The 25,570-nt window shown below is 44.7% G+C and overlaps 1 protein-coding gene across 7 annotated transcripts in view; it reads right to left on the reverse strand.

Moving 5' to 3' along the window:
- Positions 1 to 277: 277 nt before the first annotated feature.
- LOC306844819 (leucine-rich repeat flightless-interacting protein 2-like) overlaps positions 278 to 25,570 on the reverse strand; it is a 51,018-nt gene continuing 25,725 nt past the window's right edge. For 4 of the 7 annotated variants that reach the window (XM_079377208.1, XM_079377211.1, XM_079377210.1 and 1 more), the window contains 13 exons: positions 22,854 to 22,931; positions 22,490 to 22,519; positions 22,269 to 22,394; positions 22,012 to 22,182; positions 14,791 to 14,883; positions 14,547 to 14,639; positions 14,199 to 14,291; positions 13,914 to 14,058; positions 10,535 to 10,584; positions 10,276 to 10,393; positions 10,088 to 10,167; positions 9,770 to 9,874; positions 278 to 2,088 (listed from right to left, as the gene is read on the reverse strand). In XM_079377208.1, the coding sequence (XP_079233334.1) occupies positions 1,978 to 2,088; positions 9,770 to 9,874; positions 10,088 to 10,167; positions 10,276 to 10,393; positions 10,535 to 10,584; positions 13,914 to 14,058; positions 14,199 to 14,291; positions 14,547 to 14,639; positions 14,791 to 14,883; positions 22,012 to 22,182; positions 22,269 to 22,394; positions 22,490 to 22,519; positions 22,854 to 22,931 (1,293 nt within the window). In that variant the 3' untranslated portion in view covers positions 278 to 1,977. Of the gene's footprint in view, positions 2,089 to 9,769; positions 9,875 to 10,087; positions 10,168 to 10,275; positions 10,394 to 10,534; positions 10,585 to 13,913; positions 14,059 to 14,198; positions 14,292 to 14,546; positions 14,640 to 14,790; positions 14,884 to 22,011; positions 22,183 to 22,268; positions 22,395 to 22,489; positions 22,520 to 22,853; positions 22,932 to 23,760; positions 23,827 to 25,570 lie in introns of all 7 variants that reach the window. The other 3 variants (XM_079377207.1, XM_079377212.1, XM_079377213.1) reach the window with 3 other exon arrangements.

Here is a 25,570-nt window from a genome sequence, read left to right on the forward strand (position 1 = left end):
CAAGGGTCCTTGCACGATCAAGGTCCAGAAACGTAGCAAGGAGATCGGTAAAATAATCCATGTGGCATAAGGGGTTCAACCGTAATTTTATGAAGCTAGGTCTTAAGAAGATGAGGTCTTACGGGTTTGGAACGACATGAGGGTGAGTAATTAATAACAGAATTTTCATTTTTGGGCGAACTATCCCTTTAAAATGGAGCATGGTCCATTTTTCAAATCTTGTCTGCTTGCTCCTATATTATTAAAACATTTCAATTATGCAATAAAAAAATGAAGTCAGTGTTATTGCATGAGTTTATTTCTTGCTATGTCATGTCATACAGAAGAGCTGTAATACAGGTAAACAATGTAATTGGTGTGTCTATCTCTGTTATTTCAAAAGTTCAACATATCAGTTCTTTAGAGACAGCATGTTCATGTTCACTGACTGTATAAACAAGGTGGTGCATTGTCTCTAATGGTAGCAGAACCCAGGGGAGAGATACAAGTGAAATTCACAATCAGCAAAAAAAGAATAGTCTTCTTTCCAGAACTGATTACCCAGCAGATACAGTCAATTTACACTTAAAAGCATTATTGCAAAACAATTCCTTTTTTCTTTTTCTCTATCAAAAAAAGCCATGTTCAGTTCAGTTCAACCCCAAATGCATTGAGATTATTGTTACCCTTAAATGGAGTTAAATGGCAGACCATTAGTGAAAGTGCTACAACGACCAGCTTTTAAAAAATAAAGAGCTGCACTCCCATTTATTGTGTTGACTCAGCATGTTTTCAAAAGCAAGACTCAGATTACAGATTGTATCCTAAAAGGCTGGTGACATCTCAAATGTCCATTTAGCCCTCAGATGATATAGCTGCACCATGATCTGAGTTTAAACTGGACATGAAACAATATTGATGATCAGCTGTGCTTACTGTCTAATTCTACTAACCATATTACAATGACCAAGACTTCTGTTTCTTTATACACGGAAAGTAGGTGGTCTTAACCTGCATATTAAACAAAAAAGGTATTTTCATAATTTGGCCCACTGGACATGAGAAAAAAAATATTGAGTGCTTTCATAAAGCAACAAAGAAAACTAAGTGCAGCCACTGAGAACATTTGTAACAGGAATATAATACAAATCCTTCAAAGCCTGGTTTATACCCAAATATACTCCATAAAGTTATAATAACTGTTATTGCATAATTTTTTGTAGTCCTAATCTAGTTCTTCAGGATGTTGAGACTACATTAGCATAAAAATAAAAATGACTAACATTATGAAGTACTAGTCCACATTGTTTAGGAATTGACCAATGAGCAAGCACACAAATTTGGCGTGAAACAAAATGGACATTATAGCAATAAGTTGTTAAGTTGTATAGTTTAAACATCACTCCCCAGATGCACAAAAATTCCAAGAAAACACACAACTGCCTCTGTATGAGAGCATACATTCAATGAGCATACATCTCTGGACTACACAAATTTAGTTACCTAATTTTGCAAAACGATTATGTGTACAGTTTCTGTGTAACAAATTTTGAATACTGATGCAAGGATAAAGTGCATGGTCTGCTAAGATAAGTCAATGTCCCTCACCACTGGATTACTAAACCAACATGCCACCATAAAGGAACATGCTGCCATAGCTGTGCTCAGCCTGTGCTGAGTTGGTCTGTTGACACAGAGATCCTTAACCAGTCAAAAATGTTTTGAGAGCTCATTGAGGGCCTGAATTCTGCTAATCCAAACCAAAGGTCACTTTAATGAGCCTCGGTACGAATTAGTTTTTGATATGTCCTCCGCTTGGAATCCCACTAGCATACAAATGAAGGTTCACCTTCATGCCTGTCAGCCATATTTACTTTTTAACTCTGAATTAGCATGATTATGATTGGGCTAATTTGGTATGATTTTGATAGAAGTTTTAGTGTAATATGGGTGGCAGGTCACTGGTGCCAGTGGGTGATGAGTGGGCACAGGTGGGCATCACTGTTGTGCCAGAAGGGCACTCCGATTGGCCTTCATCTTCTCTAGTCTCTTCGTAAGGTGGCTGTTGCTTGCTTCAAGCTCATTGATACGGTCAAGTGCAGACCTCAGCTAAAGAATAAACACAGCATTGTTTACATCACACTCTAAAAACAAAAATCAGTGACTTTGTAAATTTCATAAAAATAATTACACTACCTTAATAAAAATCTTTGAATATCACTTAAATGTCAGATACTAGTTGAACTGAACTAAGCTGGGCTGCATTTCCCAAAAGCATCTGAAGTTGATCGTAGCTCCATTGGTTTCAACTGAATCAATTATAAATTGACTTTAACTGGAAAATTGTGTATTTTTGTCCTCTTGCATTATCGACACACTATTTTCCTGTTTACTACTGTAAAGCTGTTTTGACAATCTATTGCATAAAACGTTATATAAATAAAGGTGGCTTGACTTGACTTTAAAGTTATTTCATTTAATTATTTAATTTTTTTCCATAAAAAAGAAATTTGTATTTGACAAATTTTATTAGTATTATATCACTTGCTCACCAATGGATCGTTTGTGATGAATGGGTGCCGTTAGAATGAGAGTTCACAGAATAGTTCACCCAAAAATTTAAATGATCCCCTAATTTACTCACCCTCACGCTGTTACAGAAGAAGGACGCGGACAGAGAGATGGATAAATAAACTGGGGTTTATTGTCAAACAGGGGAGCAGCGATGAGTGAAACAGGTAAGTGGTGAACTTGGAGGTCTTCGGTGATCTGTAGAAAGGTTAACTTGACTATCTACTTTTGACAGAACACGGGGAACTGGAGAAGACACACCTCACACGGATGGCAGACTTGGAAGGAACACAGGAGCAGACTGACTGGGGAACGTCGAAGAGCACACTCGGGAGGAAACACTGCAGGTAAGTAGACAAGGAGGTAAGTTGTAGACATAGAGCTGTGATAGCTATAGCAGTCCTCTTCGCGTGAACGAGACCGGACACTGAGTGCTTGGAGGTGTGTGTCTTTATGGTGTGGCTGATGAGTGACAATGATGTGCAGGTGCGTGTGATTAGTATTCAGGTGAGGGAGTGCGTAGTGATTGGCTAGTGACAGAGCCTGGCAGATCTGTGATATTACCCCCCTCTCCACGGCCCGCTCCCGAGGGCCGAGGACCCAGACGTCGTGGTGGTCTACCCCTTCCTCTGGGTGCTGGTCGTTCCGGATGGCTGGCATGGAACTCCTCAAGCAAGGCAGGATCAAGAACATCATCTCGGGGTACCCATGATCTCACTTCTGGGCCGTAGCCCTCCCAGTCTACAAGATACTATAGTTGACCACCACGGCGCCAGGAGTCCAAGATCTCTTTGATTGGTAGATGGCGCCGTCTTACAGGATCAATGGGAGAGGGGGTTCCTCCGTCGGGCCAGGCTCTGTGGGGGGAGAAACAGGAGAGTGGTAAGGTTTTAACAGTGAGATGTGAAATGTGGGGTGAATCCTGTAATGAGGGGGGAGCTGGAGCTGGTAAGTGACGAGGGTTGACTTGTTTGACTATGGTGAAGGGACCAACAAATCTGAGACTCAACTGCTTGCAGGGTAGGCGCATCCGGATGTCTTTGGTTGACAGCCAGACCTTCTGTCCAGGTTGGTACAGGGGAGCTTCAGACCTTTGAAGGTCGGCTGTAATTTTGCGCCTACGCACTGCTCGCTGGAGATGGTGGTGTGCAGCATACCAGACCCTCTCGCTCTCTCGGAACCAGTAATCCACTGATGGTACATCTGCCGGTTCCCCAGACCAGGGGAGCATGGGTGGCTGGTAACCGAGTACGCACTGGAACGGAGTCATACCGGTGGCTGGTTGGGGCAGTGAATTCTGGGCGTACTCGGCCCAGCCAATGAACTGGTTCCAAGAGTCCTGGTGGCCATGGCCGAAGGTTTGAAGGAATCGAGCTACCTCCTGGATCTTCCTATCGGTCTGCCCGTTCGTCTGGGGATGGTATCCGGAAGACAGACTGATGGTCACACCTAGGAGCTTGAAGAAGGCTTTCCATACTCTTGATATGAATTGTGGTCCACGGTCAGAGATAATATCCTCAGGAATCCCAAAGTATCGGAAGACGTGGTTGAACATTAACTCGGCAGTCTCCATAGCTGTGGGCAAACCTTTGAGAGGAAGCAGACAACATGACTTAGAAAATCGATCAACTACCACTAGAATGCATGTGTTACCATCGGAGGGAGGTAGTTCCGTAATAAAGTCATCTCCGGCCATATTGGGCCACCAGAAGCGATCGCTCAGCAGCGGGAGGTTGTTGTTGGCCCCTGGGTGGCTAGTGCCCAGAGAAGAGTGCATGGATTAAATGAGTTGTGTGCGTTGAGCCCTGGGAACATATTGCAAGCCGGGCTGAGCTTGCGTGAGAAGAAGGCACATGGATGGAGTTTAGCTGGTGTCCCCTGCTGTTGGGAGAGTATGGCACCAATTCCTGAGGTGGATGCATCGACCTCCACAATGAATGGTTTCCTGGGGTCTGGGTGAACAAGGACTGGGGCGTGAGTAAACGCTTCCTTAAGCCTTTCAAAAGCTTCGGTGGCTGCCGGGGTCCAGGCGAGGGTTTTGGGTTTGCCGCGGAGCAGGTTGGTCAGTGGGCTAGTGATGGAGCTGTAATCTTGGATGAAGCAGCGGTAAAAGTTAGCAAACCCCAGGAAACGTTGGAGTTCTTTGATGGAGTCAGGAGTGGTCCATTTACATATAGCGTCCACCTTCCCCTCGTCCATCTGGATGCCACCGTTGCTGATGTTATACTCAAGGAACTGCACTGAGGACTGATGGAAAGAGCACTTCTCTGCCTTGAGGAATAGATGGAAGTCTCTCAGGCGTTGCAGGACCTCCGCAATGTGGCGGCGATGTTCGGCCATGCTCTGGGAGTAGATGAGGATGTCATCTATATAGACCAACACAAATTTGTGGAGATACTCCCGGAGCACCTCATGCATGAAGTCTTGAAATACAGAGGGGGCGTTGACAAGACCATAGGGCATAACCAGGTTCTCATAGTGGCCAGTAGGGGTCACAAAGGCTGTTTTCCACTCGTCCCCCTTCACGTATTCTGGGACGAGAGGAAGGGGATAACTGAATTTGACCGTTATCTTGTTAAGGGCTCGATAATCGATACAGGATCGTAATCCTCCATCCTTCTTAGCCACAAAGAAGCTTGATGAAGCAGGGGACGTTGACGGACGGATATATCCTTGTTTGAGGGCCTCCTCAATATACTCCTCCATGGCCTTCTGCTCGGGTATGGAGAGTGGATAGATCTTTCCACGGGGCACTGGCTCACCCGGTAAGAGGTCAATTGCACAGTCCCATGGCCGGTGTGGAGGCAACTGGGAGGCTTTCTGGGGACCGAACACATCACTGAAATGGGAATAACATGTGGGAATATCTATAGATAACTTCTCTGGAGGACTTCAATGTAAGTGGAGTTCAGGGCGATGGAGTCGACTGAAGGAGAGACAGGTTTAAGTGCATTGGGAAAACAATTGGAGAAGCATTGGTTACCCCATTTCAGAACCTCCCCAGTATGCCAGGAAATGTTGGGCTCATGTTGAACGAGCCAGGGTCATCCGAGGATGATATCAGCCGGAGAGCCCTCCAGAACCAGTAAGTGAATGTCTTCCTCGTGCAGCAATTCGATCTTCAGATGCACTGGCACAGCACAGCGATTGACACATCTGATGGAAGTACCAGTTACCGATTGGATTTGGTCATTCTTTTGAGTGGCTGTGGTGGATAGGTTGAGCTGACGACAGAGGCTTCCCGAGATGAAGTTCCCAGCTGACCCGGAATCGAGAAGGGCAAAGACTGGAAGAGAGAATTCGGGAGCAGTAAGCAGAACTTCGATCGCCAGTGGCTTCAGGTAATGTATAACCAGGTGAATAGTACTCACCAAGAGGCGAGGAGGTCTCACAGGGCATGTCGCTCGCAGATGCCCCTTCTCTCCACAATACAAACACAGACCAAGAGAAAATCTTATTTGTCGTTCCTGATTCGACAGACAGTAATTATCAATTTGCATGTGCTCGTTGAATGGTTCTGGAGGGTGCTGGTCGGTTTGGCGGCGGAGGAGTGAATTGCAACCTGAATCTGGAGTAAGTTCGGCAAGACAAGACATCATTTGTGTCGAGCATCTAATGCGGAACTGAAGGGCATAATCATTAATGGACAGAGTATCTTGCCGTAAATTATATAATTGGTCACTTACTGAAGTGTCATGATCAGGTTTACCAAAAACTTCCCGGGAGTGAAGAATGAAGTTTTGTAGGGATTGACTTACGGTACCTTCTTGTGCCCAGATAGTCTCTGCCCATTGTAATGCCTTGCCCTTCAGAAGTGAGATGATAAAGGCGATCGTCGCCCTTTCATTGGGGTACAGTTGAGGTTGCATTTTGAGTGCTGGCGAACATTGCAGTAGGAATCCGTTGCACACCTCCGCCGCGCCAGAGTAGGGCGCTGGCCTGGCCATGGGACTGGAAATCACGGTAGTGGAAGAACTGGTGGAGCTGATGACGTAAGGAATGGATGGTGCAGGTGGTGGAGCAGGTGTGAGAGCTCGTCGGGGTACAGTTGAGGTTGCATTTTGAGTGCTGGCGAACATTGCAGTAGGAATCCGTTGCACACCTCCGCCGCGCCAGAGTAGGGCGCTGGCCTGGCCATGGGACTGGAAATCACAGTAGTGGAAGAACTGGTGGAGCTGATGACGTAAGGAATGGATGGTGCAGGTGGTGGAGCAGGTGTGAGAGCTCGTCGGAGTATATCCACGAGCTCTTGGAAGGGGTCGCGAGTGCTCATGCTGTTGACAGTCGGTATGTTGACACTGGTCTTCTGTTACAGAAGAAGGACGCGGACAGAGAGATGGATAAATAAACTGGGGTTTCTTGTCAAACAGGTGAGCAGCGATGAGTGAAATAGGCAAGTGGTGAACTTGGAGGTCTTCAGTGATCTGTAGAAAGGTTAACTTGACTATCTTCTTTTGAAAGAACGCGGGGAACTGGAGAAGACGCACACCTCACACGGATGGCAGACTTGGAAGGAACACAGGAGCAGACTGACTGGGGAACGTCGAAGAACACACTCAGGAGGAAACACTGCAGGTAAGTAGACAAGGAGGTATGTAGTAGCCATAGAGCTGTGATAGCTATAGCAGTCCTCTTCACGTGAACGAGACCGGACACTGAGTGCTTGGAGGTGTGTGTCTTTATGGTGTGGCTGATGAGTGACATAATGATGTGCAGGTGCGTGTGATCAGTATTCAGGTGAGGGAGTTTGTAGTGATTGGCTAGTGACAGAGCCTGGCAGATCTTTGACACAAGCCATCCTAGGTTTTTTTAATACCTTTCTTCTTTCAGACGAACACAAACAGAGTTACATTAAATATGGATCCGAGCTCTTCCCAGATTTGTAATGTCAGTGAATGGTGCCCAGGTTTTTGAAGCTCCCAAAAAACACATCCATCCATCATAAAAGTAATCCATATGACTCCAGTGGGTTAATGAATGCCTTCTGAAACAAAGCAATGAGTTTTTGTAAGAAAAAATGTCCATCGACTTGATTGATCGACTGAATGAGTGAAGTGACCAGTGTTGGGGGTAACACATTACAAGTAACGCGAGTTACGTAATAATATTACTTTTTTCAAGTAACTAGTAAAGTAACGCATTACTTTTTAATTTACAAGAAAATATCTGAGTTACTTTTTCCCCATTTATTGACTGACAGTGCGCTGTGTGAGCATGCTGTTACTATAGATCTAAATGTGAATGTGCATGAATTCATCCCACTCGCAAAAAACAGATTTAGTATTCATCAAAATGAATTAAAACAGTGAAATGCAAACTCAGAATATGCGCAAACTGCAATAATTAAATATGTTAAACAACACAAATGTATCTAATCCCATTTTATTAACCAATGTCTTTGCTGCTGACCTTTGATGATCCAGTTCAACCATATTAATAAGCAAAAATGACTTTAGATAAACTAACAATTGCTACTTCATTGTTTTTTATTGCTGAAGAGTGTTAAAACTTCTTATCCTGAGTTTTACTTTACAGACGTGAATTTACTTTTCCTTCACAAAATACAGGGCTTTTACATTTTTATTAATGTAATTTCTTGTATTAAAAACAATCAAGCCCTGCTCATATTTAAAAAGTAACACAAAAGTAACGCAAAAGTAATGTAACACATTACTTTCCATAAGTAGCTAAGTAACGTAATTAGTTACTTTTTTAGGGAGTAACGCAATATTGTAATGCATTACTTTTAAAAGTAACTTTCCCCAACACTGGAAGTGACATACTGCCAAGTATGGTGACCCATACTCGGAATTCGTGCTCTGCATTTAACCCATCCAACGTGCACACACACAGCAGTGAACACACACACACCGTGAACACACACCCGGAACAGTGGGCAGTCATTTATGCTGCGGCGCCCGGGAGCAGTGGGGGGTTCGGTGCCTTGCTCAAGGGCACCTCAGTCGTGGTATTGAGGGTGGAGAGAGCGCTGGACATTCACTCCCCCACCTACAATCCCTGCTGGTCCGAGACTCAAACCCGCAACCTTTGGAATACGAGTCCGACTCTCTAACCATTAGGCCACGACTTCCCCTTGAAGTCCTGTGGATTACTTGTGCATTATTGTGATGTTTTCATCAGATGTTTAAACTCGCATTCTGACAGCGTCCATTCACTGCAGAGGATCCACTGGTGAGCAAGTGGTGCTCAATACTCAATTTCTCCTAATCTGTTCCGATGAAGAAAGAAACTCATCTATATCTTGGATGGCCTGGGTAGGGCTGCACGAATACTCGAATGATAGTCATCTTGTCAGTAAAGCCGGTTCTGTGATTAGTAGTAAATCTCCATCACGTGCTTTCAGATGGAGCAGCATTTACTACACAGAGCCTTAGTTCACTGACAAGCTACGCAATATCACAGTCATTATCGCAGACAATTTAATCACGCGATAATGAAATCGAAGATATCCACATTTAACAACATGTTTTTACTCCAAACTCACTTTATAACATCAGTCAAGTGTTTGAAATAAATCCTTCTGTGAGATGATGTGGCTTCTTAATCAGAATAAGGCATGCAACACATTATTTCAAAGTATTCTAAGCAGTGATAAAGGCTATGTTGATTAGCATTGAATTATTATATACTTTGCTATAATGAAAATTTTAGTAATGATTATAATAAGAACTCAGATAAATCATATATTGTTATAGTCGTGTGTTTATTAATCACGTTGAATCAATGAAAGCAGTTAAATCTTTTTTTTATTCAGCTACCACTATAGGGACTTCCTAGATTTCTTCTGCGGGACATATTTGGAGTTTCTGTGCGAGAGCACCCTCTGGCCTTCGGATGGAGATTTACTACTGATCACAGAACCGTGCTTCACTGACAAGATGTGCATGACTGTTGCAGCTTTTGCGATTGTGATTTAATTTCAATTTTTATCGTGCAGACCTACCTGAGGGTGAGTAAATTTTCAGCAAATTTAAATTTTTGTGTGAACTATTCTACTATAACTTGTTGAGTCCACTCAGTTTAATTCATCATGGCACCAAATGTAGTTATTCAGATCTATTTAATTTTTTTACTTAAGGTATATTTAATTGATTACACAGCTATAAAATGTATGTATAAATGTAAATGTAAGAATGTTGCAGTTGCTGCCAAGTTGTTTGGAATATTAGTGTGTTTCTTTTTTAATAATTTAGAGTACCTCTCTCTGCAACTTGCGTTTCTCCACTTTTAGCTCATCTTCCACTTTCTCTGCAGCCTCAGCAGATGTCTTATAGCGGCTCACCTGACCCTCCAGCCGAATGATCTGCCACAATGACAGAGATTACAGGTTATGCATGAAATAATGCCATATCATTTCCTGTGGAACTGTTTGTACCACAATAGGAACAAAATTAACTGTGCATAAAGGAGGATTAAACTTAAAAAGAGAACGTTGTGAACTATTGATGATGAAATTGCATGCAAGATTACACCTTGTGCGTTTGGATAGAAAGTGTTAACTATATCAGTGACTTACGTTTTGTTCAAGTGCTGTGACTTCTTGCTCAGACTTGACCAGCTTGAATTTCATGTCACTGATCTGCCTGTTAGCATCTCCTGTAGAACATAAATGTTTAATTAGATTTGAGAGTTCACATGACAACTACATTACAAACCAGCCTTAATCAAGACTGATGGTGAATGAAATTAAAAGGCGTATCTTACTCTGCAGATCTAAAATATGAGGGTCCAGACCATTCTGTAGGTCATCCTCATCTGTGCTTCCTGTTTCTTCTGTCCCATTCTTTTGTTTCTGTTCTGCAATGGCTTTATACTTCCGCACCTGCACATTCATATTCAGATTAATCATGCAAACAAAGTCCTTATGACAGGCATTACAGGCATTTCAGAAGATGTTCTCCCACAATATTAATCATATGCATAACAATGAATCACTTGAAAAGCATGAAATCACAAAACTCACCTGGTCGAGCAAACTCTCTCTCTCTTCCACCAGCTTCCTCAATCTGATCTCTGAAAGTTGCAAATATAAAAAATGTACATCACATGAGCCTCATACCATTTAAAAAAAAAAATCTGGCAATGTAATATACAACAAGACGATATAGGCACTAATAAAAACAATTTATTTTGCAGCACAAAGTATACAAATTGGAGCAGTCACTTTAATTTATTACAATGAATTTTAAAACATAAATATTAAAAAAACATGCAATTAACATGACTATAAATATCTATCTAATGCATGAATGGATTGCAAAATAGATTGCTGTGAAATGATAAGGAAGTAAACAATGTATTAATTTCTTAGGTTATTTTTATAATGTCTTATTAAAGCTTTATTATTTAATGAATTTAATGATCAGCACATCATGTAATTAATTTATTAAAAATGCCTAAACGTTAACATTATTTTATTTATTATTAATGTCAGTCCTCTGTCGTGTGTTGTGTTTCTGCCTCTTGTGTCCATATTTGGTTTGTTTCCTGTCCTTGTCTGATGTGATTATTAGTTAATTCTTGTCCAGCTGTGTTTGTCTCGTTATCTATGATTATCCTGTGTATTTATAGTCCTGTCTGTTCAGTTTGATTTTGTCTGGTCTACTCGTTACTCCCCGGTCGGTGTTCCTGTCTGTGTCAGCCCTGCCCTGCCTTGCCTTGATGTCGTCATTAAAGACTATATTTTGAGTTACATCCTCGTGTCCTCCTCGTGTGTGCACCGTGACAATTAATATATAATTGTGTATTAATAGAAAATGTGTATATGGGGTTGTTATTATTAATATCATCATTATCACGATTGTTACATTTGTATGTGTGTTTGAACAAAAAATAAAGTTTGGTATTTGCTTTTTATTTGTGGCGATTACATGACAGTTACAGCATTGGTAAACATGAAAAAGTACACATTCTTCCAAAGCACAATGCATTTAATTGTATATGCATTTTCTGCATATAACACTGTATTTATGTCTTTCATGAGAATTTTTAATTTGAGAATATTGAAAGAATTTTGCGTGTCCGAAAAAAGTCTTGATTGGTCTCATTTGCAATGAAGATTTAAAGTACATTTGCAACATTACATCAAAAGATCAAATTATTGAGGAAAAAAATCAAAATAACACTGTCATAAACATCATTGTGTCAAATTATGACACAAAGCAGCTAAAGATCCTCTTCATCTTACGCTTGGTCTTGAAGAACTTCTGTGTTTTGTTTTCTATACTCAGTCTAGTCACAGTGACTATTTCTCTTATCGGTTCACTGCTATGCATATTTACATCATCCAGCACTAAAACATCAGCATCCAATGCAACAGCTTCCTCACAACTCTCGAGAAAGAACGCTGTGCCCTTGTGCTCTACTGGCATGCTATATGTGTCCTCCACAAACTGTAACTCTGGCTCAGCCTCTGTCTCTTGTTGGTTCCTGGATTGTGCATCATTGTCTCCTGTGGTATTAAAAATATCCACTTCATTAGACTCTGTGGGTTCAAACATAGATCTTTAGAGGTTTTAATGCCAGCATTGATTTCTATACAGTTATTTTTCTCTGCTTGACCGGTCTGTGGTTCATATACTGTTCATATACTGTAATTTCAGATATTATCTGATTTTAGGGTTTAAATAATTATAGTGGCACATTAGGTGATGTTTCTGCACTTGAATCAATGTATCTTTCATCCTCTGGTTTTAACAGCAGTTATAGTTTTTTGTGATTTACTGTTTTCTACATAAAAAATGTAAAATCAATAAATAAAATAAAGTTTGAAAGCTAGAAGTTTATTATGTAAAATGCAAAAAAAAAAAAAATAATGAAACTTTATATAAAATACATATTTTCCAAAACATCACAACTGCATGCAAATCATAGCCATAAATCTAAACAAGTTGTGTTCAAAATTCGAGGTTCATACCTTAAAGAAATTAGCTTTCAGTATTTTGTTTTTATTTTTTTATTTTTTTTTTGACAGTACTGTAACTTGGTAAAAAAATGTTTTACCGCAAACAGTACAAGTGTGACTATTTTTTTATGACCATTTAACTTTAGCAAATCATGTCCATAATTTTGTTTTGCTCTGTTCACACAGCAAATGCCAAAACCTTTACCATACCATTACGAAAAAAATACAGTTCTAAAATATATATATATATTTATTTAAAAAAAAATTTTTTGTAAAAAATAAGCGAACAGCACCAGAGGGTTAATAAAGGAAAGGAAAGATTTTCTTCCATCATCTTGAACTGTACAGTCTCACCATAGTTTTGAGTAATCTTTGACTTGAGATGACGTGCATTTATGAAGCTCTGCCTGCAATGTTACTAAGATTGAGATGAAACGCCAGATTGCAAACACCTCTTGATTGGATTCAAAGAGTGAATCACAATTAAAATTCCATTAAAACAGAAAGACACTGAGAATAATTGGATTGATTTTGTTAAGCAAATGGCAGAGTTGATCTTGATTGAATTAAAGGCTGATCAGTGGAGAAAGAATTCCAGCAGAGATACCCTCAGATGTGGAAAAACAAAGATTGATTTTGTTGTTGTTGACAACTAAAAATTTACATTTCTGGATATATTGAGAATGGAGCAAAGCTAGCAACATTTAATTTTTAGCAGCAAATTTTTGCAGCAATTTAATATTTACAAAGGGCACCGGAAAAAAAAATGTTTTCATTTAATGTTAGATCAGTATTACAGTTTTACATTTTTCTTTAGTTTTTAATTTTTATTAATTTCCATTCTATCGTTGTTACTTTTAGGGGGACTTTTCAAGGATTTTGTTTTATTCATTTTATCTTAGTTTAACATTGTTGTGCTGTTAACTGGGTTAATGTTAAGTGGTATAGTTTAAAGATGTTTAATATCTTTTTTTTTTTTCAGCACAGTCTAGTGTTATTGCTATCTAGTGGCATTTTCATATTCAATGCAGCTGGATTCATATTTTATAATGTATCGAAAACTGACTCTAAAATAATTTTTTTTGGACATTTCATTTTACTTAGTTTGGGAAAAAAATGGATTATCATTTAGTTTTATTGTTTTCCAGTTATGTTTTTTATTTAGTTATTTGATCTTTATTTAATTTAACACAAATGTTTTCATTTTCGCTTAGTTTTGTCTCATTTACTTTGTTTTCACAAAACGTTTTCATTTAGTTTTCACTTTTCTAGCAGCATATGTGTAATGGTTTTTATAATGAAATAAAACATTGCAAATGTGCAGCAACAAAATTACCATATAAGCAAAATTACAATTAAAATACAATTAAGTACAAATCAGCTACAATAGCTCATTTGTTTAAAATGCTTAGATTATGAGTTTGAACGTTTGTCTTACCTAACATGCTGTCTCCACTCATAGTGGGCGTGTGAGAGTCTTGTTTCAATCGGGAGGCTGTTTCTGCCTCAGCATGCCCATCAATCGCCCCGTCTGCTAACTCCCCATTGGCCGTCACCTCAGATTCCAGCATAATGCCATGTTTCTGTGAAAGAATACAATCTGGTGTCAATCTCCCATTTATTCCTTTACTTTATTATGGTCCTTCAAAGTCAAAATAATAGTGCTAATATAATGACTGCTATATCTTGGCTGTGACTGCCAGTATTCCTTCTATATCTCTACCTTTAGAGCATCCCTAAGCCGGCAAACCTCGTCCCTGAGTGCCTCCCGTTCATCATGGATAATGTCTGAATATTCCTTCTGCCTCTCTAAGGCCTTAATGCCGCCGTCCACAAAAGTGAACAATCAAGAAAGGGAAGAACAGAGGAGTAAAGGAAACACGTAAGGTTTGGAAAGACTACAAGGGTCATATGACAGTATCAAGCATTCCGTTGTTTAACAAGTTAATAGGTTAATAAGTTAATAAGTATTAAGGGGGAATGAAAAGATTATTAAGTGTTAAAATATAAAAGAAAGAATAGTTTTAATGTGATATGATTAATGGAAAACAGCCATGGAAGGTTATTTTACCCGGATCTTTTTATCTTTCCATTCCAATGTTTCTTGCAGGTCAGCGATCTCTCTAATATAGTCTGTCTGCTTTCCACGAGACTGTTGGGCTTCCTGAGCCCCGGCCATGAGGGCAAGCAGAGGAAAACAGGGATAGGTCAAAGAATATTAAGAGACAAAATGTGAGAGAAGACAACAGAATAACACATAAGGCATCTATGTCGAGAAGACTTTGAATACTCCATCATTTACTGGTGATTCTCACCGTCAGCAACTCTTCACTCTGCTTTAGGGTTTCCTTCATCTCCTCAAACTGGAACTTCAAGACATTGTGGGCATGACGTTCTCGGTCGAAGTCCTAACATACATTAAAATGAAAAAAAAAAAACAGACATAACTGATGAAGTATGCATTAAAATTTTATTTTGAGTTCCTGATTATTAGTAGTCACTATCGCAGTTATTTGAACAGTAGTCGTTCTATGATTTATGATTGTGTGCATTTCAGTTTATTTCTTGTATATTAACAATCTACTTATCATTGTGTGATGCTCACATTACTTCTGTGTGTATATTGATTGTTGATATCTTTGTGTGCCCTTATCTGCTAACCAATTTAGTATTGAAACCACCCTAAGTGTTTATGAAATATTATAGTTTTTCATAATATAACAGAAAGCATTACCACATGGTTTAGTTCCCTATCTGTCGGTCACTACGAGTTATGTCGTGACGACATTAGGGGGGGATTTACTTGGAAGCCCCGACTGCCTCTGATAAGAGAAAACGCCAATGAAATTTGGCTAGTGGATTTTGCATACCTGAGCCACTCCCCGTGCATACGGGTATAAAAGGGCGACAGGTGCATCCACTCATCAGATTTTTGCTTTGGAGCCGAGTGGATGAGAAGTCTTGCGATCTCCACAAAGCCTTCTGCCTCAAAGAAAAAGAGTTTGTTCCTGGGTGGCGTCACGGTGCAGACAGCGGTGTCCCTGCAGCAGCGATTCCCCTGGGCACTTCACCTGAAAGAGCAAATTTCTAAAACACTGGGCGGTTCGCGTCTTTTTAAAGATGCCGTTCCGTCCGTGTTCTCTTGGTTGCGGTCGCTTCCTGTCCTCGGATGACGGTCACGAGCGTTGTCTTCAGTGTCTGGGCATCCAGCACGCTGAAGATGCGTTTGTGGATGAGTCATGCGCCTGTTGTGGGCGTATGAACATGGCAACGCTGCGATCTCGCCTTTCCTTTCTGAAAGGATTGGCACCCTCTGCCGCCACCCGTCCCGGTCTCTCTGGCTCGAGCAGAGGACCGCCGGCTGGCGCTCTGGGAGATCTGAGGGTGACGGTAAGAGCTTCTCCGCCGGGCACGTCCCCGCGGACCTCTTACTCCTCCCGCAGCGCTTGTTCCGTCCGGTTCCCGAGTGATTTCGCTGGTTCGCCTCACGGGGCCGCCAGCATTTCATTCGGTGCGCCGCCCGAGGATCAGATGTCGATAGCGGCATCGGGGGATGGGCTTTCGTCCTCTGAGGATGAACGATCGGCGGGGCTGCCCCCCTCGGGTGTTGTCGCCACTGCCGATCCGGACCCAGAGCTGACGGCCATGCTTGCCCGGGCAGCCGTGAGTATCGGGCTGGAGGTCAACAGACCGCCCAGTCCCGAGCCCTCGCGGCTGGATGATTGGTTCATCGGCACAAAACGCGACCAGCGGCCGCACTTTGCCCCGGTGCCTTTCTTCCCGGAGGTGCATGAGGAGCTGACGAAGTCGTGGACGGCCCCTTTCACGGCCAGAAGCCGCTCGTCTCCCTCCTCCGTCCTCACTACCCTCGATGGCGGGGCGGCCAGGGGGTACGTGGATATTCCCCAGGTGGAGAGAGCGGTTGCGGTGCACCTGTGCCCGCAAAACGCCGCCACCTGGAGGAATCGTCCGCGTCTCCCGTCCAAAGCCTGTAAGCTGACGGCCGCACTCGCCGCCAAGGCCTACAGCGCTGCGGGCCAGGCCGCCTCTGCCCTGCATGCCATGGCCATCCTGCAAGTTCACCAGGCCAAGGCACTAAAACAAATGCACGAGGGTAGTCCCGACCCGGGGTTGATGCAGGAGCTGCGCACGGCGACTGACTTCGCTCTCCGGGCGACGAAAGTCACGGCGCGGTCCCTCGGGAAGGCGATGTCCACGTTAGTGGTCCAAGAGCGCCATCTCTGGCTCAATCTGGCCGAGATGAAGGACGTCGACAAAGTACGCTTTCTTGACGCCTCCATCTCCCAGACGGGGCTATTTGGCGACACTGTCGAGGGTTTTGCCCAGCAATTCTCGGCAGTACAGAAGCAGACGGAGGCAATTCAGCACATCCTCCCTAAACGGCGGGATGCTCCAGCTGCCACCGCTGGCCCAAGGGCCAGGCCCCAGTCTGCTGGTCGCCGTGGGCGCCCTCCTGCGTCCTCCAGAGCTGCTCCGCCCCGTGCTGAGTCGTCACCTAGGCCGGTGCGTCGAGCCTCTCGCAGGAGTGCGGCGCCCCCTGCGCCTCAGCCGGCCGCCAAGTCCTCCAGGAAGACGACAAAGCGGCCCTGACGCGCACAACCCGGAGATGGAGGAATTTGCTCTTTCCCAGGAGACGACGAGGCTAGCGTCGCTCCTTCCCCCGGAGGAGGGCCGGGTGGAGAATCCTGTGTTTTCTTTTCTTTCTGTTCCGCCACTGGCTCAAGGGCCAGTGGTACCCACATTGTCAAAGAAAGAGCAATTTCCCTTTCCTCCGGGTTCCCAGGTCTGCGGGCTGACAGTGTGCGACGCACTGCCTCCTCACTCTCACCCGAGACCCATATTGCCAGTGGCCAAGAGAGTGCGGTCTGGGGACGCGATGCCTCCCCGCGCACCTCTAGCCAGTCCCCCCGGGGACTCAGGGAGTTTTGTGGGGATGAGTCAGAACGCACCGCCTTCTGTTCCATCCAACCTTACTCCCCCTCGCTGCACCACTGCGGGCACGTCGATTGTGCCTTTGGTGCCACTTGCACGGTATCTGGGGGCGTGGCTTGCGCTACCCAGCCCGTCTCGCTGGCTCATTCGCACAGTTCGACTCGGCTATGCGATTCAGTTCGCCAGGCGGCCTCCCAGGTTCAGCGGCATCCTCGAGACTTCGGTGGCAGTCCGAGATGCACCTGTCCTGCGCGAGGAGATTGCTGTCCTTCTGGCAAAGGGTGCAATCGAGCCGGTCCCTCCAGCCGAGATGAGGCAGGGGTTTTACAGCCCCTACTTCATCGTGCCCAAGAAAGGCGGTGGCCTCCGGCCAATCCTGGACCTGCGAGTCTTGAATCGGGCCCAACACAAGCTCCCGTTCAAGATGTTGACACAGAAGCGCATCGTCAAATGCGTGCAGTCCGCGGATTGGTTTGCAGCGATCGACCTGAAGGACGCTTACTTTCATGTCTCGATTCTCCCTCGACACAGGCCGTTCCTACGGTTTGCGTTCGAGGGGCGGGCATGGCAGTACAGGGTCCTCCCCTTCGGGCTCTCCCTGTCTCCCCGTGCCTTCACGAAGGTGGCGGAGGGCGCCCTTGCCCCGTTACGGGAAGTGGGCGTCAGGATCCTCAACTATCTCGACGACTGGCTCATTCTGGCCCGGTCGCGAGAACAGTTGTGTGGTCACAGGGACCTGGTGCTCCGGCACCTCAGCCAGTTGGGGCTTCGGGTCAACTGGGAAAAGAGCAAGCTCTCCCCTGTGCAGAGAATCTCTTTTCTCGGTGTGGAGTTAGACTCCGTGAGTATGACGGCACGTCTCACGGACGAGCGTGCCCAATCAGTGCTGAACTGCCTGAGTTCCTTCAGAGGCAGGACAGTGGTTCCGCTGAAACAGTTTCAGCAGCTCCTGGGGCATATGGCATCCGTAGCCGCAGTCACGCCGCTCGGGTTGCTTCATATGAGACCACTTCAGCACTGGTTACACTCACGGGTCCCGAGATGGGCATGGCGCCGCGGGACACGTCGTGTGACCATCACACAGTCGTGTCGCCGCTCTTTCAGCCCCTGGTCAGACCTTGCTTTCCTACGGGCCGGGGTGCCCTTAGGACAAGTGTCCCAGCATGCTGTTGTCACAACAGATGCCTCCAGCATGGGCTGGGGCGCTACATGCAACGGGCAGGCAGCCTCGGGGCTCTGGACGGGGCCTCGACTGCTTTGGCACATCAACTGCCTAGAGCTGTTGGCAGTGCATCTGGCCTTAAAGCAGTTCCGGTCACTGCTTCTAGGCCAGCACGTGTTGGTCCGCACGGACAACACTGCGGCTGTTTCGTACATCAACCGGCAGGGGGGTCTACGATCACGCCGCATGTCACAGCTCGCCCGCCATCTCCTCCTCTGGAGTCAGTCACAGCTCAAATCGCTGCGCGCCGTCCACATTCCGGGGGAGCTCAATCGTGCAGCCGACGCGCTCTCACGACAGCTCACGTTCCCCGGAGAATGGCGACTCCATCCCGAGACGATCCGGCTGATTTGGAGTCGATTCGGGGAAGCTCAGGTAGACCTGTTTGCTTCCCGCGAGTCCTCCCACTGCCAGCTGTAATTCTCCCTGACCGAGGCCCCCCTCGGCACGGACGCACTGGCACACAGCTGGCCTCGGGCTCTGCGCAAGTATGCGTTTCCCCCAGTGAGCCTGATCGCACAGACGCTGTGCAAGGTCAGGGAGGACGAGGAGCAGGTCTTGTTGGTTGCGCCATATTGGCCCACCCGGACCTGGTTTCCGGAACTCACCCTCCTCGCGACAGCCCCTCCCTGGCGCATCCCTCTGAGGAAGGACCTTCTTTCTCAGGGGCTCGGCACCATATGGCACCCGCGTCCAGATCTGTGGAACCTCCATGTGTGGCTCCTGGATGGGACGCGGCAGACTTGAGTGGCCTGCCACAGGCTGTGGTGGACACCATCACTCAGGCTAGGGCCCCTTCAACTAGGCAAGCCTATGCACTGAAGTGGAGTCTGTTCGCGGACTGGTGTTCTTCTCGTCGGGAGGACCCCCGAAGATGCACGATTGGAGTGGTGCTTTCTTTCCTGCAAGAGAGGTTGGAGCGCAGGCTGTCGCCCTCCACCTTGAAAGTGTACGTGGCTGCTATTGCGGCCCATCACGATGCAGTGGACGGCCGGTCCCTGGGGAAGCACGATCTCATCGTGAGGTTCCTGAGGGGTGCCAGAAGGTTAAATCCTCCTAGGCCACCCCTGATGCCCTCCTGGGATCTCTCTATTGTCCTGGCTGGACTTCAGAGGGGTCCCTTTGAGCCGCTGGACTCAGTCGAGCTGAAATTCCTGTCGGCCAAGACAGCGCTCCTGACCGCGCTCACTTCCATCAAGAGGGTCGGGGACCTCCAAGCATTTTCGGTAAGAGAAGAGTGCCTTGTGTTTGGGCCGGCCTACTCTCACGTTGTCCTGAGACCCCGGCCTGGATACGTGCCTAAGGTTCCCACCACGCCCTTCCGCGATCAGGTGGTGAACCTGCAAGCACTGCCCTCGGAGGAGGCAGACCCAGCCTTGGCGTTGCTGTGTCCCGTAAGAGCGCTGCGCATATACGTGGACCGCACCCGGAGCTTCAGAAGCTCTGAGCAGCTCTTTGTCTGCCACGGAGGTCAGCAGAAAGGGAAGGCTGTCTCCAAGCAGAGGTTGGCCCACTGGATAGTGGATGCCATCGCCTTGACGTACCAATCCCAAGGCGAGCCGTGCCCCCTCGGGGTGAGGGCTCACTCCACACGGAGTGTTGCCTCCTCCTATGCGCTGGCGCACGGTGCCTCTTTGGCAGACATCTGTAGAGCTGCGGGCTGGGCGACACCGAACACCTTCGCGAGATTTTACAGTCTCCGCGTTGAGCCAGTCTCTTCCCGTGTGTTGGGTAACAGGTAAGTGGCGGGAAGAGTTGGCCGGTGTCACGCTTGCTGCGCCATTCCCCCTTACCCGGGGATACGAGCGCCTATTCTCTCCTCCAGTTAGTTCCCCGAACGGCGAACCCTGGCGGAGTTCCTCCAGCACCCCCGGCAGTCAGGCTGGGCGGAGCAGTCTGACGCCAGGCCCAGTACCGGTGTTAGCTTGCCCGGGTCTCCGGTCAGCCCCTGTACTCGGCTAGGTGCCCGTGCGGCCTGATTCCCTTCGGGTGATCCCACACGTGTATTCATCCACGGTACGGTTTCCCTCATGGTAAACCCGTGTCTTCCCTTTGACAGAGCTCTGTCAGGCCCTGCTGGCAGCCTTCCTCCCTTCTCCTAGGTAGGATCTGCCCCAGGGTCCAGGCATATGTAGCACTGCCCCAGGCTTGGGCCAGTCCATATCAGTGTCTCCACACGTTACCTCCCTTCGGGCAGGGTGTGGCCTCCGTAGCGCCCTTCTCCGGAAGGCTCGCTTCCCCGTCGTTACTGCCGGGCTGTAACAACAAACAGGAAAGACTTGAAGCAATCTTTCATAGAAGGTCGAAATCCCTTCCGATTTCTGGGGAAAGGAACAGCGGCTTGGCTATCTCCAGCAGCAATGTACTCAGTGGTCCCTGCGGGCACCAAGGTTAGCGAATTTGCGCTGGGGCGACGGGAAGGTTGCGACCTTCGCATCGCATTTGTCTGTCACGCGCTAGCTTGTCGACATCTGCATGCCACAAGTTCGTGACGGGGTTCAGGTTGTGGCGCTTTCCATAGACCCCTAATGTCGTCACGACATAACTCGTAGTGACCGACAGATAGGGAACGTCTCGGTTACGTACGTAACCCTCATTCCCTGATGGAGGGAACGGAGACGTTATGTCCCCATGCCACAATCTCGAACCATCGCTGGTTGCCAGGGACACGTTCTCGGCTCCTCAGCGGAAAACCTGATGAGTGGATGCACCTGTCGCCCTTTTATACCCGTATGCACGGGGAGTGGCTCAGGTATGCAAAATCCACTAGCCAAATTTCATTGGCGTTTTCTCTTATCAGAGGCAGTCGGGGCTTCCAAGTAAATCCCCCCCTAATGTCGTCACGACATAACGTCTCCGTTCCCTCCATCAGGGAACGAGGGTTACGTACGTAACCGAGACGTTATGATTAGACTTAACACTTGATTGCACACAGGGGGTCAAACTGACCCGATGAGAGTGTGAATTTTGGGATCTTTTATCTATTTATTATTCTTGTATGTCAAAACTTTTATGTGAGTCTCTGCAGCGATAATAATACATTTCCAGGTCATAGGTTCTAAAAAAGATAACAACATAATTTTTGTTTCACTATTCTAATTCTTTGTGAAAGGGGTCAAAATTATCCCTGTTCACTTTCACATGGAATTTTGACTCATCATTCTTGTGAAACATTTTGATTTAATTTTTTTTAATAATTAATAAAAAACATATATTTAAATATGCTTGATATATACTGGGTTACATGAATATATCAGTTTCATATTTTGTATTGAACAAAAATAAAACAATTATGCATTTGTAAAAGGATCCATTATTCTATAGGATAAAAAAGGTGATTTCATCATTTGACAGCCCTTACTCTGGTTTTCTCCTCACACTCTCTGCGTTTCTCACACAGAAATTCCTCCAGCTCCATCAGAGTGTCTCTCAGTGTGTCCACCTGATACATCAGGTTTGTCTTCTCATTGTCCAGCTGAGCATTGGATACCATTGCCTTACGGTATTTCTCCTCCACCTCCACCAGGGAGTCCTGAGAGCAGACGAACAAAAATGAGGAAATTACATACAAACTGTGGTCATTATAATACAGTATTATGAATACACCTTCAAAATTACCTTCATTTCCCGTATGGAGGCCTCAGTGTCTGCTGAAATTGAGGTATCACAGCTTCCTCTCCGTGATAAACCTCCACCCAGGGATGCAAGAGTTGCAGCAGAAAGGGTGGATGCTGTCCTGGACCCCTGAGGATGAGGATACTTAGTCTGTTGCATCACTTTGTTGTGGTATTATATACTGTGATGTTTGTGAATCTATTCAACATCCTGATCCTACTCACCTTTTCCAGGAAATCTGACCTTTCCTCCACCTGTGTGAAAAAATGTAATGTGTTCAGTAGATGCTACATTTAATAAACATCCAGATTTCTTATATGTCTAAATTAAATGAGAAATGCCCAGGATTCTAAAACAATACTGGGCCATATATAGATATCTTCCATGCTTTATCCACTAGAGGGAGCATGGCACAAACAAGATTTGTGCTAATTCCTCATGATACTGAAGATCTTAGTGAGAGGAACAGGATATGCAGAGGAGCAAGAGAGCAGGTCAGTTTTTGCAATGGATCTCTATGTGTTACAAAGATGGCAGACGTGACCTTGAAACTGCAGAACTAAAGCTTGATCAGTGATAGAAGCTCACCACTGGACTGGCACGGGCTGAACTTGCCCTAGAGGAGGCCCTGGAACTGGAGCCCAGAAAGCCATTGTAGTCTGAAGGCTGACCAGAATGCAGGTATAGAGAAAAATGGGATGGGGAGTAGATGTTAGCGGGAAGAGAGCATAAGGGAAAATATATAGGCATTGACAAGTATAACAAAGTTTCAGAAATGACGCAGTCTCATATACACTACTATTCAAAAGTTTGGGGTTAGTAAGATTTTTAATGATTTGGAATAAAGTTTCTTATGCTCACCAAGCCTTGATCAAAAAATACAGTACAAACAGAAATATTGTAAAATTACAATTTATTATACTGAAAAATGTGATTTATTGCTGTGATGGCCCAGTTGAAATTTCGGGAAAATGATCCTTCAGAAATTGTTGTAACATGCTGATTTGTTTTTTATTTTTTGTTTTTTTAACAATAAATGTCTTTACTGTCACTTTTGATCAATTTAATCAATCCTTGCTGAAAACAGCATTAGTTTCTTTCAAAAAACTTTTGAACAGTAGTGTAAAACCAAGCCCATTCTGTAGGTCAAAACACACATTGACATACAGTGTTAGTGGGTTTCTGTGCGAAGGAGAGTCAGTCTGTCTGACTAGTAAACGACCATACTTTGACCACACAAAAGACAGAAAGAAATTCAATCCGAGATGATTAACCATGCTTTACATACACCACCAATCCCACTCTCATTACTAGGGGAAAAACAGCTACCAAACTTTCCTCAGAGAGACTTCAAGACATAAACAAAGACACAAACAACACCTAGTCAAGCCTGTGGTCTGAAAACAGAACCATGCAAGACACTCAACAAGCCCAGAGTAGCATTGGGTATCAGGTCATGCCGCGGTCAGAGGGATAGGTAAAGATCAGGCCTTACGCCTCTAGCGCTGGAGCCACTGAAACGCCTAGTGGCAGAGTATGAACTCTCTTCATGCAGTGACCCCTGCAGACAGAACAGAACACCTCACCATACTACATTCACCTCACACACTCGATATCTCTCAGACATAACCATGAAAAACACAACAAACACTTTAAAAAGACGACCCTTAAATGACCGCTTTATGTATCCAAAATGGTTCACCACTATGAAGTGAGATCTAACAGGGCTGCTAAAAATCAGGGGAGATAAACACATCAAGGACAGGAAATGCTCATTACATACAGAGGAGCGCAAAGAAAGCTTGTTCGCGTGTTTACAGAACGTTAACACATTAGCCATCAACCTTAATGCACTCTGATGTACTCTGAGCACTTATGGAATGACTAAATAAAGAATTGATTGCTGCGTTAGATGTCTGAGTAAGAGGCTTTGGAAGCCTGTTGAGACTTGTCAACATATGTGTAACCAAAGAAGTTGTGTGTATCAGATTACTAAACTGCATGCAGGTCGCATGAGGGATTGAACACAGACAACACATGTCCCTAAATAAGAGAGTTTAACCAAAAATTTAAATTCTGTTAGCATTTTGCTCTAAAGGTTTCCCAAACATAACGCAAAGAGATATCTAGAAGAATGTCCAAGCAGCTCTTTTCTAGAATGGAAGTCATTGTGAAAATGTTTTTTAACATTTAAATGTAACATTGAATATCATACTACAGTTAAAATTATAATCAGGCACTTCACACGTCCTTTAATATGTTAGTAAACACATCAAGTGTATTTTAAAGCATGAAAAAAGATTATTAAAGCAAGATGTAAAATAAAGCAATGTCAATTTTCATGTTACAGAGTGCATGTTTTAAAAGTGTACTCAAGTGTGAAACAGTCATGAAAGTAATCTGAAATTATTTTTTATATACTATTAATATTTGAAGTACACTACAAGAACACATTCAATATAGTGAATCACACTTATTTTTCAAAAGGGAAAGAATGGGGAAAGGGACTGTGTTGTTCATTCACTTTCATTGTGTGGAAAAGAAAAGCTTGAACATTCTACTAGATCTCTCCTTTTGTGTTCCACAAAAAAAAGAAGGTCATATGGGTTTCAATGACAACTGAATTTCCATTTTTGGATGAACTACATCTTTATGTTTGTTCATATACACTCACCTAAAGGATTATTAGGAACACCTGTTCAATTTCTCATTAATGCAATTATCTAATCAACCAATCACATGGCAGTTGCTTCAATGCATTTAGGGGTGTGGTCCTGGTCAAGACAATCTCCTGAACTCCAAACTGAATGTCAGAATGGGAAAGAAAGGTGATTTAAGCAATTTTGAGCGTGGCATGGTTGTTGGTGCCAGACGGGCCGGTCTGAGTATTTCACAATCTGCTTAGTTACTGGGATTTTCACGCACAACCATTTCTAGGGTTTACAAAGAATGGTGTGAAAAGGGAAAAACATCCAGTATGCGGCAGTCCTGTGGGCGAAAATGCCTTGTTGATGCTAGAGGTCAGAGGAGAATGGGCCGACTGATTCAAGCTAATAGAAGAGCAACTTTGACTGAAATAACCACTCGTTACAACCGAGGTATGCAGCAAAGCATTTGTGAAGCCACAACACGCACAACCTTGAGGCGGATGGGCTACAACAGCAGAAGACCCCACCGGGTACCACTCATCTCCACTACAAATAGGAAAAAGAGGCTACAATTTGCACGAGCTCACCAAAATTGGACGGTTGAAGACTGGAAAAATGTTGCCTGGTCTGATGAGTCTCGATTTCTGTTGAGACATT

Source organism: Barbus barbus (genome assembly GCF_936440315.1).
Source record: "Barbus barbus genome assembly, chromosome: 25".
Taxonomy (NCBI): Eukaryota; Metazoa; Chordata; class Actinopteri; order Cypriniformes; family Cyprinidae; genus Barbus; species Barbus barbus.